The sequence below is a fragment of the Ranitomeya imitator genome, chromosome 3 (genome assembly GCF_032444005.1).
Source record: "Ranitomeya imitator isolate aRanImi1 chromosome 3, aRanImi1.pri, whole genome shotgun sequence".
Lineage (NCBI taxonomy): Eukaryota > Metazoa > Chordata > Amphibia > Anura > Dendrobatidae > Ranitomeya > Ranitomeya imitator.
This window is the reverse complement of record NC_091284.1, coordinates 706,493,539-706,510,827: the sequence shown is the minus strand read 5'-3', so window position 1 is coordinate 706,510,827 and position 17,289 is coordinate 706,493,539. Positions and strand designations below refer to the sequence as shown.

The following is a 17,289-nucleotide window of genomic DNA, read 5'->3' as shown; positions in this document are numbered from 1 at the left end:
GCTGCTGCATTAAGGAGGGACTGGAGAGGGGAAAGTTGAGTAAGGGGGAGGCCAATTAATAGAGCATCACAGTAGTACAGGCCGAAGTGGATCAGGGCGACAGTGAGGGTTTTTGTTGTTTCCATGGTGAGAAAATGGCGGATTCTAGAGATGGTCTTTAAATTTAAGCGGCGAAAGTGGGCAAGAGATTGTATATGGGATGTGAAGAAGAGATTGTTGTCAAACATAACACCCAAACAGCGTGCCTGCTGCCGGGGAATTATTATGGTGCCAACCACGGAGAGGGAAATGTCAGATTTAGGGAGGTTAGTAGACGGCGGGAGTAGAAGTTCGGTTTTGGAAAGGTTGAGTTTCAGTGTCATCAGCCTAAAGATGGTACTGAAAGCCAATTCTGCTGATGGTCTGTGTAATTGGGGCCGCGTAGAGGGAGAAGAGAAGTGGGGCTAAGGACTGAGCCCTGAGGTACCGCAACAGTGAGTGGAAGAGGAGATGAAGTGGAGCCAGCGAACAGAACACTGAAGGAGTGGTCAGAAAGGTAGGACGAAAACTAGGAGAGAGCAGTATCCTTAATGCCTAGTGACTGGAGCCTAGAGAGTAGGAGAGGGTGGTCAACAGTGTCGAAAACTGTAGAAAGGTCTAGAAGAATGAGCAGAGTGTGGTCACCGTTACATTTTGCTGTCCGACGGGCGTTGGTCACTTTGAGTGCAGATTCTGTCGAATGTAGGGAGCAGAAACCGGACTGTGAAGGGTCTAGGAGGGAGTGAGTGGAGTGGTAACGGGTAAGGCGGGAGTAGACTAGGCGCTCCAAGAGTTTAGAGATGAAAGGAAGATTGGAGACTGGTCTGTAGTTGTTTGTGCAGGATGGGTTGAGGGCAGGTTTCTTTAGTATTGGAGTAATGATAGTGTTTGAAAGAGGATGGGAAAATGTCAGTGGAGAGGGAGAGCTTAAAGATTGTAGTTAGGTGAGTTGTGATGACTGGAAAGAGAGACTGGAGGAGATGTGAGGGAATGGGGTCAGTAGTGCATGTAGTCGGATGAGAAGAAGTGAGGAGCTGGAGACTTCTTCTTCTGTCATGGGATCGAATGTGGAGAGTAAGCCAGGGAAAATACAGGGAGGGATGGGAGTCACTGCACTTGGTGGCTGGGAGCAGATTTCCTGACGGATATTATCTATTTTCTCAATAAAGTGGGAGGCCAGGTCATCAGCACAAATGTCTTGTTCATTTTTCCCTGAGGAGGGAATGAAAGGTGTCAAAAAGTTTCTTGGCGTAGTTGGCTAGTGAGGAGATCAGGGTGCACAAGTAGGTCTGTTTGGCGAGGTGAAGGGCAGAATTATAGGTTCTTAACATAAATTTGAAGTGTATGAAGTCTTCTGGTATGCGAGTTTTCCTCCATAAGCGTTCAGCACACCTAGAGCATCGCTGGAGAAATTGCGTTTGTGATGTGAGCCAGGGCTGTTTTACTCTGTGTTTGGAGGTTCTGAAGGTGAAGGGAGCTACTTGGTCAAGGTTACTTCTAAGAGTGTCGTTGTAGTGATGTAAAACCAGATCAGAACAGGAAAAAGTGGAGATTGTGGACAATGATGAGTGTAGGGAGTCTGAAAGTGTATGAGGGTTAATGGGATGTAGATTTCTGACTGAATGGTAGGTAGGAGGGTGCTGGGGTGAGCGAGGATTTGTGAGTGTGAAGGAGAGAATGTTGTGGTCAGAGAGGGGAAGTGGTGAGTTATCTAGGTAGGAGATTGAACAGAGAGCCAGGCAGATAAATGGTCCAGGAAGTGGGTGGGGGAGCCTGGGGGCTGGTACATGACCGCTACTCTGAGGGAGAGAGGACGGAAGAGCCTGATGGTGTGGACCTGGAAAGTGTATTGTGGGGACAGGAGCATGATGACTCCACCATCATGTCTGTTTGTGGGTCTCGGGGAATGTGAGAATTGTAAGCCACCATGGGAAATGGCAGCAGGAGAGACAGTGTCTGAATCATGAATCCAGGTTTCTGTGAGGGCCAACAGATTAAGAGAGTTGTTCCGAAAGTAATTGTGTAGAAAAGGAAGCTCGTTACATACAGACCGTGGACCGGTGTGGATTAAGGGTAGCCAGGGCCCCGGGCTGTTCAGACACTGTGGGCTCCCCCCCCCCCCCCCCCCGGTCATGTGACGGGGGTCATGTGACGGGGGTCATGATATACCCGAACCAGATTATTCCAGAAAAATGGCCGGGCCCTACTCTACTGTAACCTATTAAATATTTGTTAGAGTCTGCAATACAATTTAGGTATATTTTGACCAATAATATCACATACAAGGAACAAATACCACCGCACCATGACCGGACCACAAATTACAACCACAGTGATCGAATAATATCACATACAAGGAACAAATACCACCGCGCCATGACCAGACCACAAATTACAACCATAGTGATCGAATAATATCACATACAAGGAACAAATACCACCGCACCACGTCAAGACCACATATTACCACCACTTGGTGACCAAATATCACATACAAGGGACAAATACCACAACACCATTTCCAGACCACATATCACCACCACATAGTGATTGAATACTACAATACTGATCAGTAAAAAACAACAACACAATACTATCACCATAAGTGCCAGTATTCACAGGAGATCTGTACTTAGTATGCAGTGTCTGTGTAGAGGTAATACAGAGATCACTGGTGGTATTATACACAGGACCTCTATATATATTATACAGTGTATAGTGTCAGTGTATAGGTAACACTGACTCACCAGTGACGTCTCTAGGTGAGGTCCTTCATCTTTCATCCAGCACAGACCGCCATCATTTCTTCCAGCCAGGACTCGTTTCTGCAGGAAATAACAGTTATCTCGAGCTCCGCTTGCAGAACACATTACTTAATTTTTCACAACTTCTACATTACACCACATGAAGAAAAAAAGGCGATAGTGTCACTCTGCACAGTAACAGGACCGACCCCAATTTAAAACAGTATACTCAAAAAATAAAATAAATACATCACTGCAGTAATAATATCCCTTAATTAGCCCCTATGGTAATAATATTCCACATCCTGGCCCCGTGTGTCTCATTCCTGGCTCCAGCCATATGTTCTCGCATCCTGCCCTCATGAGTATCAATTCTACCCCATATGACCTCCACATCCTGCCCCATATGTCTCCATCGTATCCATCCTGCCCCATGATCAAATCCTGCCCCATGTCTTTCATTCTGCCCCGTGTCTCCAATCATGCCCCGTGTCTACATTCTGCCCATGCCTCCAGTCCTGCCCCCAGTATGTCCAGCATATTGCCCCAGTGTCCAGCAATCTGCCCCAGTGTCTCCAGCATATTGCCCCCAGTGTGTCCAGCATTGCCCCCAGACAGTGTGTCCAGCAATCTGCCCCAGTGTGTCCAGCATATTACCCCCAGTGTGTCCAGCAATCTGCCCCAGTATGTCCAGCATATTGCCCCAGTGCGTCCAGCATTGCCCCCAGACAGTGTGTCCAGAATGTTACCACCAGTGTGTCCAGTAATAATAATAATAATAATAATAAATAATAATCTTTATTTATATAGCGCCAACATATTCCGCAGCACTGTACAGTTTAACAGTTTCACACACAAAAGTCATAAGTAACAACGTTAACAATACAATAATTAAAGCAAAATAAGACGACCCTGCTCGTGAGAGCTTACAATCTACAATGAGGAGGGGGAGATGCAAAGTACAGGTGTGTATTTACAATGATGTATTTACAATCATGGTCCAGCCATCTTCAGGGGTTGGGGAATAGATGGGGATAGTGAATGGGCTACACACACACAAACATAACATAACTTTGATTAGTTAATTAATTAGTTAATTAATTAGTTAATTAATCTGCCCCAGTATGTCCAGCATTTCCCCCAGTATGTCCAGCATTTCCCCCAGTGTCTCCAGCATTGCCCCAGTGTCTCCAGCAATCTGCCCCAGTGTCCTCCAGCATTGCCCCAGTGTCCTCCAGCATTGCCCCAGTGTCCTCCAGCATTGCCCCAGTGTCCTCCAGCAATCTGCCCCAGTGTCCTCCAGCAATCTGCCCCAGTGTCCTCCAGCATTGCCCCAGTGTCCTCCAGCATTGCCCCAGTGTCCTCCAGCATTGCCCCAGTGTCCTCCAGCAATCTGCCCCAGTGTCCTCCAGCAATCTGCCCCAGTGTCCTCCAGCAATCTGCCCCAGTGTCCTCCAGCAATCTGCCCCAGTGTCCTCCAGCAATCTGCCCCAGTGTCCTCCAGCAATCTGCCCCAGTGTCCTCCAGCAATCTGCCCCAGTGTCCTCCAGCAATCTGCCCCAGTGTCCTCCAGCAATCTGCCCCAGTGTCCTCCAGCAATCTGCTCCAGTGTCCTCCAGCAATCTGCTCCAGTGTCCTCCAGCAATCTGCTCCAGTGTCCTCCAGCAATCTGCTCCAGTGTCCTCTAGCAATCTGCCCCAGTGTCCTCCAGCAATCTGCCCCAGTGTCCTCCAGCAATCTGCCCCAGTGTCCTCCAGCAATCTGCCCCAGTGTCCTCCAGCAATCTGCCCCAGTGTCCTCCAGCAATCTGCCCCAGTGTCCTCCAGCAATCTGCCCCAGTGTCCTCCAGCAATCTGCTCCAGTGTCCTCCAGCAATCTGCTCCAGTGTCCTCTAGCAATCTGCCCCAGTGTCCTCCAGCAATCTGCCCCAGTGTCCTCCAGCAATCTGCCCCAGTGTCCTCCAGCAATCTGCCCCAGTGTCCTCCAGCAATCTGCCCCAGTGTCCTCCAGCAATCTGCCCCAGTGTCCTCCAGCAATCTGCCCCAGTGTCCTCCAGCAATCTGCCCCAGTGTCCTCCAGCAATCTGCCCCAGTGTCCTCCAGCAATCTGCCCCAGTGTCCTCCAGCAATCTGCCCCAGTGTCCTCCAGCAATCTGCCCCAGTGTCCTCCAGTATTGCTCCAGTGTCCTCCAGCAATCTGCCCCAGTGTCCTCCAGCAATCTGCTCCAGTGTCCTCCAGCAATCTGCTCCAGTGTCCTCCAGCAATCTGCTCCAGTGTCCTCCAGCATTGCCCCAGTGTCCTCCAGCAATCTTCCCCAGTGTCCTCCAGCAATCTTCCCCAGTGTCCTCCAGCAATCTTCCCCAGTGTCCTCCAGCAATCTTCCCCAGTGTCCTCCAGCAATCTTCCCCAGTGTCCTCCAGCATTGCCCTCAGTGTGTCCACCGTTATAAAAAAAAACAAACAAAGTCTCCTCACCTGTCCGCGCTCCAGCGATGAGCTCCCTCCAACAGAGCACACTCACCGGCGACTGACAATGACGTCAGACGCCGGCGATCTGTGCGCCTGCGGCCGACATCAGCCGCCAGCCTCCAATTGGCTGGCGGCTGTTGTTAACTATTGACGTGCGGGCGCGCGCCCGCACATCAATAGGAAACCGCCGCAGCACCGGAAGGGGCCCGGTGAGCAGATGAGAAGGGGCCCGATGCGGGCCCCCTCTCTCTGCCCTCCGGGTACGGCGGGGGCACAGATGATTATCAGAGGGTCAATCTGTGCGGTAGCCCAGGGCCCCCCCAGACCACTGGGCCCTGGGCTACCGCCCATATTGACCCTCTGATAATCCGCCCCTGACCATGGATTCCAAAAGGCATAATTAAAGGAAGGAGATGGAGTGCAACTAATAATAATAAGGTTAGTAAGATTTCGATGTGAGGTAGGGTAGGGGTTGAGGTTGAAGGATGGTGGACCAGGGTTGGGGGAGATGTCCCCTGAAATCAGTAGGAGTAGGAAGATAAAGAGCAAGTAGTTTTTGGAATTGTCAGAAATTTTTTTGTGCGATGTGTTTGGGCAAGATGGGCTGAGGTTTTTCAGGAATGTGAGAAGTGCATGGGAGCTGTACATGGGAGAGGGAAGGAGAGAGGGGCTGATGTGTATGAATCGTCATAGAGGGGGGCTTGTGCAGTGAATTTGGATGGCAAGGGAACACAGGAGGATAGGAATAAAGCACTTGGATAGAAGGGAGAGCAAAATGTGGATTACCCGACACCTTCCCTAACTAACTGCCATGGAATAACTTCTTTATCTTGATGTTTATCTTCTGGGATGCTTTGCTTATGGAATGCATGCGTGCACCCCTTAAGATGTTTCTAAATTTATAGCCACAATACAGGCTCAGGATTATGGATTGTGGGAGCTGGTTTGGGATAATTTGGCAGCTGGGGCCAGCACACCAGTGGGTGGTCAGATGATCAAAGACATTGGGCCTGGCTACACCTATTTGCTATAGTGCCTTCCACCAGATAACATCTAGACTGATCCCAGTCATGGATATGCAACAGTGAGTATTAAGTACAATGCAGCAAATGAATTATACAAATGATTTAGCAGGGACATTAAAATATGTTGCTAGATGGTAAAGCGGCAGATGACAGCAGACAGCAGGCAGAGGGAATTTGTACAATTATAATATATTGCAGCAGATGAGACCGCAAGCAGAGGGAATTTGTACCATTAGAATATATTGCATATCAATGGATCAGCTGGCAATCTAATTTTTATGGGTTGATGTCCAGGAGAGCTGTTGATCTTGATTGTACAATTTCGGACTGCGAATCACATTTTGCTCCCGGTGATGAGCTGCTGACCAGTGTGTTAGCCTGCAATTTTCTCATTAAGAACAGAGGAGTGTTCGGCCAAATAAGCGCATGAGTATGGGTGAGTTGCCCAAGATGGCTGTTGGCCGGAACATCATTCAGCTGACAGTCTTCTAATATGTATGGCCAGTTTAAAGAGGTTGTCCACTAATTTTTACATTAATGACCCATTCTTAGGATAGGTCATCAATGTCTGATCGGCTGGCGTCCGACACCTGGCACCCCCGCCGATCAGATGTTATCAGGGGACAGCGGCCACTGGACGAAAATACTTACTTGCCGAGCTGTTCTGTCTAATTGTAGTAGTTGCTGCAGGGTACTGCACATCCTCCTCTTATTGATTTGAATATGAGGAAGATGTGCAGTACCAAGCCCCGGCCACTACAAGTAGATGGAGCAGCTCAGCAATTGAGTACTCTCGGGCGTCGACACCAATAACAGCTGATCTGTGGGGGTGTCGGACTCCGACCAATCAGACATGGATGACCTATCCTAAGGATAGGCCATCAATGTAAACGTAGTGGATAACTTCTCTAAACGAACCATGCAACTTGGGTAATGGTCTGCCAAAAACTTCCCTCTCATACTTCTTCACAGTGTCGCACTAGGGTGCTAAGAGCCCACCAGTAACCATCTCCAGGGCAGCACTTTTCAGCTACATGCAAATGTGACATTATACTCTATCACAAATTTATATAGCAATGAACTGGGTAAATCGTTAAATGAATAAGTTGCCTTTGTCCAGGGCCGGACTGGGACTAAAATTCAGCCCTGGCATTTGAAGTTACACAGGCCCACTTGTCACATGGTGACTGTATAATATCTTTGTACACTTGTAGGCAGAGCCGGTTTTAGGCAAAGTGGGGCCCTAGGCAAAGTTTGAAATGGGGCCCAAAATGCTAACATATTGCACATCACACAAAAGCATTTCGGATGTATTTACAAGCGCTGAGTTCAGGCCGCTAAATGAGTTTGATCGAGAATACTGAAGTTGTTCAACACTTGTTTCCCGGCCTCTTTCCACCGTCTGAGAAAGAATGATGGGACAGAACGATCACTAACAGATCACTAACCGATCCCCATACAGTATCATGTTATCAGCAGCACATCTACAGTTTACAGCGGCAATGTGCTGCTGAGAACAATGATTTTTGCTCCGGCAAAAACAATCTGAATATGCAGCATTTTACTTGTTTAGTAAAATACACCCCACAGTCCTCCATATAGTATAATACACTCCCTATAGTCCTCCATATATTAAAATACACTGCTCAGTCCTCCACATAGTATAATACACTCCTCATAGTCCTCCTTATAGCATAATACACTCCTCATAGTGCTCCATATAGTATAATGCACCGCCATAGTCATCCATGTAGTACAATTCACTTCCCATAGTATAATGCACCCCATAGTTCTTCATATAGTATAACGTATTCCCCATAGTCCTCGATACAGTATAATGTAGCCACCACCCTACAGAATATAATGCGGCAACCACAGAGTGTAGTACAGCCACCCCACAGAGTATAGTACAGCCACCCCACAGAGTATAGTACAGCCACCCCACAGAGTATAATGCAGCCACCCCACAGAGTATAATGCAGCCACCCCACAGAGTATAATGCAGCCACCCCACAGAGTATAATGCAGCCACCCCACAGAGTATAATGCAGCCACCCCACAGAGTATAATGCAGCCACCCCACAGAGTATAATGCAGCCACCCCACAGAGTATAATGCAGCCACCCCACAGAGTATAATGCAGCCCACCTCCCCATAATATAGTATATAACCCAACCTCCCCCATAGAATATAATATACCCCCACAACAGTATATACCACAGCCACATAGTACATAACATGGCCTCCCCATAGAAGATAATATACTCCCCATAGTATATAGCACAGCCCGCATAGTAGATAACACAGCCCACACAGTGGTATATCCAGCACAGCCCGCACAGTGGTATATCCAGCACAGCCCGCACAGTGGTATATCCAGCACAGCCCACATCTCTCCTCCTCCCCCTGTGAATGTCCCCACAGTCCAGCAAAAAACAAAACAAAAACACTCTCCTCACCTTTCCTCGTGCCCCGCGTTGCTTCCTGCTCCTGTCTCAGCGGCTGCAGTCTGCCCGGGACACAGCAGGTGCGCGATGATATGACGTCATCGCGCACCCGCAGTGTCAGAGGCAGAGCAGGGAATGATGGGAGAGGGAGTGTCTGTAGACGCTCTCTCCTCCATCATTGCATTCAACTGTACCGGCGTCATAGACGCCAGTATAGTTGAATGCGACGGCAGGGGGGTGAGTCGGCGGTGGCGGGAGGAGGCGGATCGAGCAGCCCACGACTGACACCGGCCCTTCTGGCATTTGCCAGAAGTGCCCGATGGCCAGTCCGGCCCTGCCTTTGTCTGTGCATAGGGATTCAAGTATATTGTGCCATGTACTGCTCACATAAGAGGGTGGTGGCCCAATCTTGCACAGGGGCCCAACAGAGGATTCTCCCTTTCTCCTTCTGTGGGCTAGTCCAAGCCTGTTTACGCACACTCTACCTATTCACAATAAAAGAAAAAAGGAGCATTCCAGAAATAAGCACACCTGTATAAAATTCATAGATTTATTTAGACCGAAATGAGCACACAGAAATGTGACCTAGTCACATGTTCAGTATTGTACATCAGTAATTTGTAAAATACTGACCAAATACTGAATGCGTGAACCTAAAAGGCAGATAAAGCAAACCGTATAAAGAAATGAGTAAAAAATATTCAACTTTGTTATTTTTTGGACAACTCATTGTCATACCCTACGCTTGGCCCCTATAAAAATAAAAAAAGCTTATACTTTTGCCACCAGATGCCAGCACTGTTCCCATGGTGTTGACACTCTTCCTGGGGCTCCCTTGCAATTGTGACGCGTGGCCCCAGCGCCCATTCAGAACACTGTCCCCACCTTAGAACAAATCAATCGTGAAGAGGAAGTCCAGGCTGCATCTAATCGATGACTTCCTCTTCATGTTCAATTTGTCCGAAGACTGAGACAGTGACACCATTGGGCGCGGGCACCACGTGTCATACAACCGCACAAGTTCCCCGAGAATGTGAGTGATGACACCGTGTGAACGGCATTGGCACTGGAGATGATTATAGGCTTTTATTTTTTCGGGTCTAAGCGTGGGGTATGAGAAGGGTTTGTCCTAGTACTGCACAACCCCTTTAAGAGGGGTTAAACACACATTTTTAGATGCCTGTGTTTATTTACAATTGTACAATTCATTGCATTTCAACAATATTCTCCCATGAGGCAATTCCATTTCTGCAATTCTTCTATAAGGTATTTAATGTATGTGATATCTAATACTCAAATGTACCCTTCAACTTACTGTTGGACAGGTGAATGTTTCCATGGCTGGTTGGAACCCTTGTTATCAAGAATTGCTGAAGACCACACTGCTGTGGTGAGCCCCGATATTACAACCATTGACCTCAATACTTTTGAGTTTTCTAAACCAGTGCAGTATGGAAAGCATCACAGTCGAGGGAACTTTGACTGGAGCTTGACGTTTGGTTGGGAAGCTATTCCAGCCCATGAGAAAGAAAGAAGAAAAGATGAAACATACCCTATTAAGTAAGTGTTATGAAAGATCTGACCAACATATATTGTTACAAATGGCATTCTGGAAGTTGTATTTTCTGAACAATTGAAGATGCATATGTTATAGACCACAGAAATCATGCACTGCTCCCATCATCTGACACCTGCTGCCGTTAATAATAGCGAGAATAGAATCTGATGGAGAGTATTCATTACCTGGCTCCTGAGATGTAAATAAATACATTTCAAAAATTGGCGTGATTTCCCCTGTATTTTTGATAACCAGACAGGCAAAACTCACAGCTGAGGGTTGCAACCCTCAACCTTCAGCTTCAACAAGGCTGGTTATCAAGAATAGAGAGGACCCCATGCCATATTTTTTAAGTATTTAAATATATAATAAAAAAAAATGGTGTGGGGTCCCCCACATTTTTCACAACCAGACTTGCTAAAGCAGACAGCTGGCGCCTGGTATTCTCAGGCTGGTAAGGGGCCATAGATCTTGCCCTACCTTCCAGTCTAAAAATAGCAGCCCGCAGTTGCCCAGAAAAGGCACATCTATTAGGTGCACCAATTCTGGGCCTTTTGACCAGCTCTTCCCACTTGCCCTGTAGCGGTGGCAAGTGGGATTCATATTTGTAGGGTTGATGTCACCTTTGTAGTGTCTGGTGACATCAAGCCAACAGATTAATAATGCAAAATCGCCTATAAAACACCTGTCCATTACTAATCCTATAGTTACATGGTAAATAAAGACACAGCCAGAATAAGGTCCTTTATTAGAAATAAAACAAAATACTTATACTTTTTTTTATTTAAAAATAAAAAAACACAATTATACTCACCAAACGCCTATTCCATCGAAGCCCTCGTTCTCCTGTAACAAAACAAAAATTAAAAACAATAATATCCCTCACCTCTCCGTCGTTCTGTCCAACACCGTAATCCATGTCTGGGGGAAAAAATCATTTTCAACATGGACAGTACCAAAATGTGACCATGCAGGCTGAGAACCATTGTTGACTGAACTGCTGCGAGCGCAGCCTCCATGATCGGCTGTGACATCATCGAGGTTGCCTCCGGTCACTGAGGCTACGTTCCGAGCCAAGCTGAACTGCCATGACCACGGTGAGATCCCGGTTAGCACCATGATACATTGTGGATCACAGGATTTTTTTTCTTAAAGAGAACCTGTCAGCAGGATTGTGCACAGTAACTTACAGACAGTGTCAGGTTGGTGCTGTTATACTGATTAAAATATCTGGGTTGATGAAATCCATCTTGTGGTTGTTGTCTAATCTTAATTTTTAGTTTTGAGTAAATTATCAGGGTGGCCTGTGGAGAAGGGGGTCTTCTTGTGGTGCTCTGCTTAAGTTTCACCAGCACGGCTTCTGACAGGTCACGGACACCACCCCCCCCCCCCCCCACACACACACACACAGGCCGCCCCAGAGAACTTGCATTTCTTTAACTCAAAACTGAAAATAAAGATTAAACAACCAGAAGTCGGATTTCATCAACCAAGGTATCATTTTAATCAGCATAACGGCGCCGACTTGACACTCTGTAGGTTACTGAGAACAATCCTGCTGACAGGTTCCCTTTAAACCCAAACATCTTGTTTACTTTTGCAGCTGCTGCCTGACATTGAGTACTGCTGCTTAACTTACTTGTAACCAACATACCCAAGTGCTTTTCCTACTCTGTGTTCCTTGGATTAAACTGTTTTTAATAATTCACATGTTGTATCCTTGTCACTATTATGATTTTATTATTATGATAAGCTGAATTTTCCCACCATGTATGTATGTTGCAGTACAATTTACAGTATATTTAAGAACTGCACAGCTATGCAGTGTCATATAAGTAATTGCACGCTTCATTAAATCCTTATCTAGCTAACCCAGCTGCCAAGGTGGCGACACTCCCTTAACGTTACTTTACTTTGACAAATAATGAATAAGCTTATTAGAGCTTAGAGCTCCTCTGAAACTTACTACTATTTGTTCCTCTAAGGATTTCTTACACACATGACTGGTAGCTGAAGCATTAATAAATCTCTCCAGACCTCTTAAGGTACCTTCACACTCAGCGACGCTGCAGCGATACCGACAACTATGTCGATCGCTGCAGCGTCGCTGTTTGGTCGCTGGAGAGCTGTCACACAGGCAGCTCTCCAGCGACCAACGATCCCGAGGTCCCCGGTAACCAGGGTAAACATCGGGTTACTAAGCGCGGCCCTGCGCTTAGTAACCCGATGTTTACCCTGGTTACCAGTGAAGACGCCGTGTGTGACGCCGATCCAGCGATGTCAGCGGGAAGTCCAGCGACGAAATAAAGTGCTGGACTTTCCTCAGCGACCAACGATCTCCCAGCAGGGGCCTGATCGTTGGTCGCTGTCACACATAACGATTTCCTTAACGATATCGCTGCTACGTCACAAAAAGCAACGATATCGTTAACGATATCGTTAAATGTGACGGTACCTTTATACTCAATACTAGCTGAAGAGCCCGGCGTTGCCTGGGCATAGTAAATATCTGTGGTTAGTTATAGCACCTCACTTCTCTTATTTTCCCATCATGCCTCTCATTTTCCGCCTCACATCTCTCATTTTCTCCCTCACTCCTCTCATTTTCTCCCTCACTCCTCTCATTCCCCCCTAACACTTGTCATTTCGACCTCACATCTGTCATTTTCTGATCACTCCACTATTTTCCCTCACTCCTCTCATTTTGCACTCACACCTTTTCATTTTCACCTCACACCTCTCATTTTCACCTCAGTATATACCTGTGTGTCATCTCCCTTATATATAGTATACACTTGTATGTCATCTCCTGTATATAGTATATACCTGTATGTCATCTCCCCTGTATATAGTATATACCTGCTGTGTGTCATCTCCCCTGTATATATATATATACCTGTATGTCATCTCCTCCTGTATATAGTATATACCTGTGTCATCTCCTCCTGTATATAGTATATACCTGTGTCATCTCCCCTGTATATAGTATATATCTGTGTGTCATCTCCTCCTGTATATAGTATATACCTGTATGTCATCTTCTATATATAGCATATACCTGTCATCTCCTCCTGTATATAGTATATACCTGTATGTCATCTCCTCCTGTATATAGTATGCACCTGTATGTCATCTCCTCCTCTATATAGTATATACCTGTGTGTCATCTCTCCTGTATATAGTAAATATCTGTGTGTCATCTCCCCTGTATATAGTATATACCTGTGTGTCATCTCCTCCTGTATTAGACCTCGTTCACACGTTATTTGCTCAGTATTTTTACCTCCGTATTTGTAAGATAAATTGGCAGCCTGATAAATCCCCAGCCAACAGGAAGCCCTCCCCCTGGCAGTATATATTAGCTCACACATACACATAATAGACAGGTCATGTGACTGACAGCTGCCGTATTTCCTATATGGTACATTTGTTGTAGTTTGTCTGCTTATTAATCAGATTTTTATTTTTGAAGGATAATACCAGACTTGTGTGTGTTTTAGGGCGAGTTTCGTGTGTCAAGTTGTGTGTGTTGAGTTGCGTGTGGCAACATGCATGTAGCGACTTTTGTGAGATGAGTTTTGTGTGGCAACATGCGTGTAGTAACTTTTTGTGTGTCAAATTGCATGTGACAGGTTAGTGTAGCAAGTTGTGTGCAGCAAGTTTTGTGCATGGCGAGTTTTGCGCGTGGCGAGTTTTATGTGTGGTGCCTTTTCAGTATGTGCAAGTTTTGTGTGAGGCAACTTTTGCATGTGTTGCAACTTTTGTGCATGTGGCAATTTTTCCGCGTGTGCAAGTTTTGCGTGTGGCGAGTTTTCCATGAGGTGAGTTTTGCACTTGTGGTGAGATTTGCAAGAGCCTAGTTTTTGCATGTGGCGAGTTCTGCGCATGGCGAGTTTTGAGTGGCGACTTTTGTGTTTCGACTTTTATGTGGCGAGGTTGGTGTATTTGTGGTGAAATGTGTGCTGAGGGTAATATGTGTTCAAGCATGTGGTAGTGTGTGGCGCATTTTGTGTGTGTGTTTATATCCCCGTGTGTGGTGAGTATCTCATGTCGGGGCCCCACCTTAGCAACTGTACGGTATATACTCTTTGGCGCCATCGCTCTCATTCTTTAAGTCCCCCTTGTTCACATCTGGCAGCTGTCAATTTGCCTCCTACACTTTTCCTTTCATTTTTTCGCATTATGTAGATAGGGGCAAAATTGTTTGGTGAATTGGAAAGCGTGGGGTTAAAATTTCACCTCACAACGTAGCCTATGACGCTCTCGGGGTCCAGACGTGTGACTGTGCAAAATTTTGTGGCTGTAGCTGCGACGCCTCCAACACTTTTCCTTTCACTTTTCCCCATTATGTAGATAGGGGCAAAATTGTTTGGTGAATTGGAACGCGCGGGGTTAAAATTTTGCCTCACAACATAGCCTATGACGCTCTCGGGGTCCAGACGTGTGACTGTGCAAAATTTTGTGGCTGTAGCTGCGACGGTGCAGATGCCAATCCCGGACATACACACATACACACACACACACACACACACACACACACACACACACACACATTCAGCTTTATATATTAGATATACAGGCTGGCTGATAAGAAGGACAGATAATCTTCGGGGCTTTGTTAGTTAGTCGGCACTTGCAATGAAAGGGTATGTTCAGATGAATGTATTGTGTGCTGTCCGGTCATATACTAGTCTTGTCCATGGTACTAAGCACCATCTGTGATGTGGGAGAGTGTTCGGAGCTGTACAAAGACCCAGCCACATGTCTATTAGTCGAACAGGTCAGGAGACCCAGTGGCATGAAGATGCTGGCAAAGTCCATGTTTTTTTTTTTTTTTGTTTTTTTCTCATCGTAAAGTAGATGGACTGTCTAAACCATTTTTTTTTTTTTTTTTTTTTTAACATTCTCTAACTCTTGGGGCTTCTGCAGCTGACTGTTTAAATCGGACGAGTGCTGTCTGTCTTTTCAATGGATGGCACTAACCCACTCTCGCCCATGTTATACTGTGCGGGTTGGGAGAGCTGACTGCCTGTCCGAGCATTGCGTTGCGATCCTTGTCCTAGTTATATGGCAGTCTGACTCTTAAAAGGATTGTACAAGATTGAAATAACACAATGGCTGCAATCTTCCCCCAGAAATTGTACCACACATGTACACATGGCTTGCATATGATATTGCATCTAACCCAAGTGATGCCATACACAACCCATGAACAGGTGAAGCCGGGCCTATTTTTTTTTTTTTTAACTTTGTATGTCCCATTTAATTACTGGGCTATATGGTCAGAATATACATTTTCTTTATCACATGATCTTTAGGTTAAGATGCAAAACTGGGCTTTAAGTATAATTATATACTATACTGGGTGATACAAAAATAAAGTTAAATTATTAAATTTACCCTCCCCAAAGCAATGTTTCCCCAACTACACATTTAACTATTGCACATTCATATTTCTGGTACTTCACATTAATTAAATGTAATGAGATTTCTCAGGGTTTGGACCCACTAGTCAAATCCTCTCTAATGGCTGTAACTGTATTTATGGACTTAGCAAGTGAGAATATCGCAGTGGTGTAATGGTCGGGGAAGGCAAGGGTGTGGCGCAATGATTCAACTCCTGTTCTAATTAGCTAAGATAACACCGCTTGTTGGCAGTGCAAGTGCGTACGTCATCCCAGCCACATAGCTGGACCCGGCTTCTGTCACTATTCACAAAAGTAATAGATCATCTCTGGCTTCATTAAGTAAGTGACCTATGTACATGTTTAGCACCCAGATATAGATCATCACCATGATTATACAGATACACGGTGTTCAATTCTTTTTATAGGTAATTGAGTCAGGAAAGTACATCTTGCAAATGCAAAAGGACCTAAAAAGGGGTATTCCCATCTCCAAGATCCTATCCCAATAGTATATAATTCTAATACTTAGAGCCCGGTTTTGCATTTCAGCCTAAAGATCATGTGATAAAGAAAATGTATATTCTGACCATACAGCCTATTAATTAAATGGGACATGCAAGGTTGTACAAGTTTTAAATAAAAAAAAAAAATAAAAATAAAAAAATAGGTCCGTCTTCACCTGTTCATGGATTGTGAATGGTATCACTTGGGTGAGCTTGCAATATCATATACAAGCCATGTGTACAAGGGTTAACTTTTTTTTGGAAGAAAGCAGCCATTGAAATAATGCAATCTTGTACAATTCCTTTAAGGGAAGAGTGAGACTGCCATATAACTAGGACAAGGATCGCAACGCAATGCTTGGACAGGCCATCGGCTCTCCCAACCCGCATGTATTTCTATGCAGCTGTCATGCTCTGGTCCGGAGAGACAACTGGCTGTCCAAGCATTGCCTGTCCTAGTTATACGGCATCTGACTCATCCCTAAAATGAAGCAATTAAGGTACCTTCACACTGAGCAACATTACAACGATAACGATAGCGATCTGTGACGTTGCAGCATCCTGGATAGCGATATCGTTGTGTTTGACACGCAGCAGCGATCAGGATGCTGCTGTGACATCGCTGGTCGGAGCTAGAAGGCCAGAACTTTATTTCATCGCTGGATCACCCACTGACATTGCTGAATCGGCGTGTGTGACGCCGATCCAGCGATGTCTTCACTTGTAACCAGGGTAAACATTGGGTTACTAAGCGCAGGGCCGCGTTTAGTAACCCAATGTTTACCCTGGTTACCATTGTAAATTTTAAAAAAACCACTACATACGTACATTCCGGTGTCTGTCGCGTCCCCCGGCGTCAGCTTCCCTGCACTGTGTAAGCGCTGGCTGGCCGGCCGTAAAGCAGAGCACAGTGGTGATGTCACCGCTCTGCTTTACGGCCGGCGCTTACACAGTGCAGGGAAGCTGACGCCGGGGGACGCGACAGACACCGGAATGTAAGTATGTAGTTTTTTTTTTTTTTTACATTTAACCAGGGTAAACATCGGGTTACTAAGCGCGGCCCCGCGCTTAGTAACCCGATGTTTACCCTGGTTACCCGGGGACTTCGGCATCGTTGG

The 17,289-nt window shown here is 46.0% G+C and overlaps 1 protein-coding gene across 1 annotated transcript in view; it reads left to right on the top strand.

Annotated features, from left to right (window-relative positions):
• GALNT6 (polypeptide N-acetylgalactosaminyltransferase 6) overlaps positions 1 to 17,289 on the top strand; it is an 88,955-nt gene that overhangs the window by 59,268 nt on the left and 12,398 nt on the right. The window contains exon 5 of the mRNA XM_069758636.1: positions 10,028 to 10,262. Within this exon, the coding sequence (XP_069614737.1) occupies positions 10,028 to 10,262 (235 nt within the window). The remainder of the gene's footprint in view (positions 1 to 10,027; positions 10,263 to 17,289) is intronic.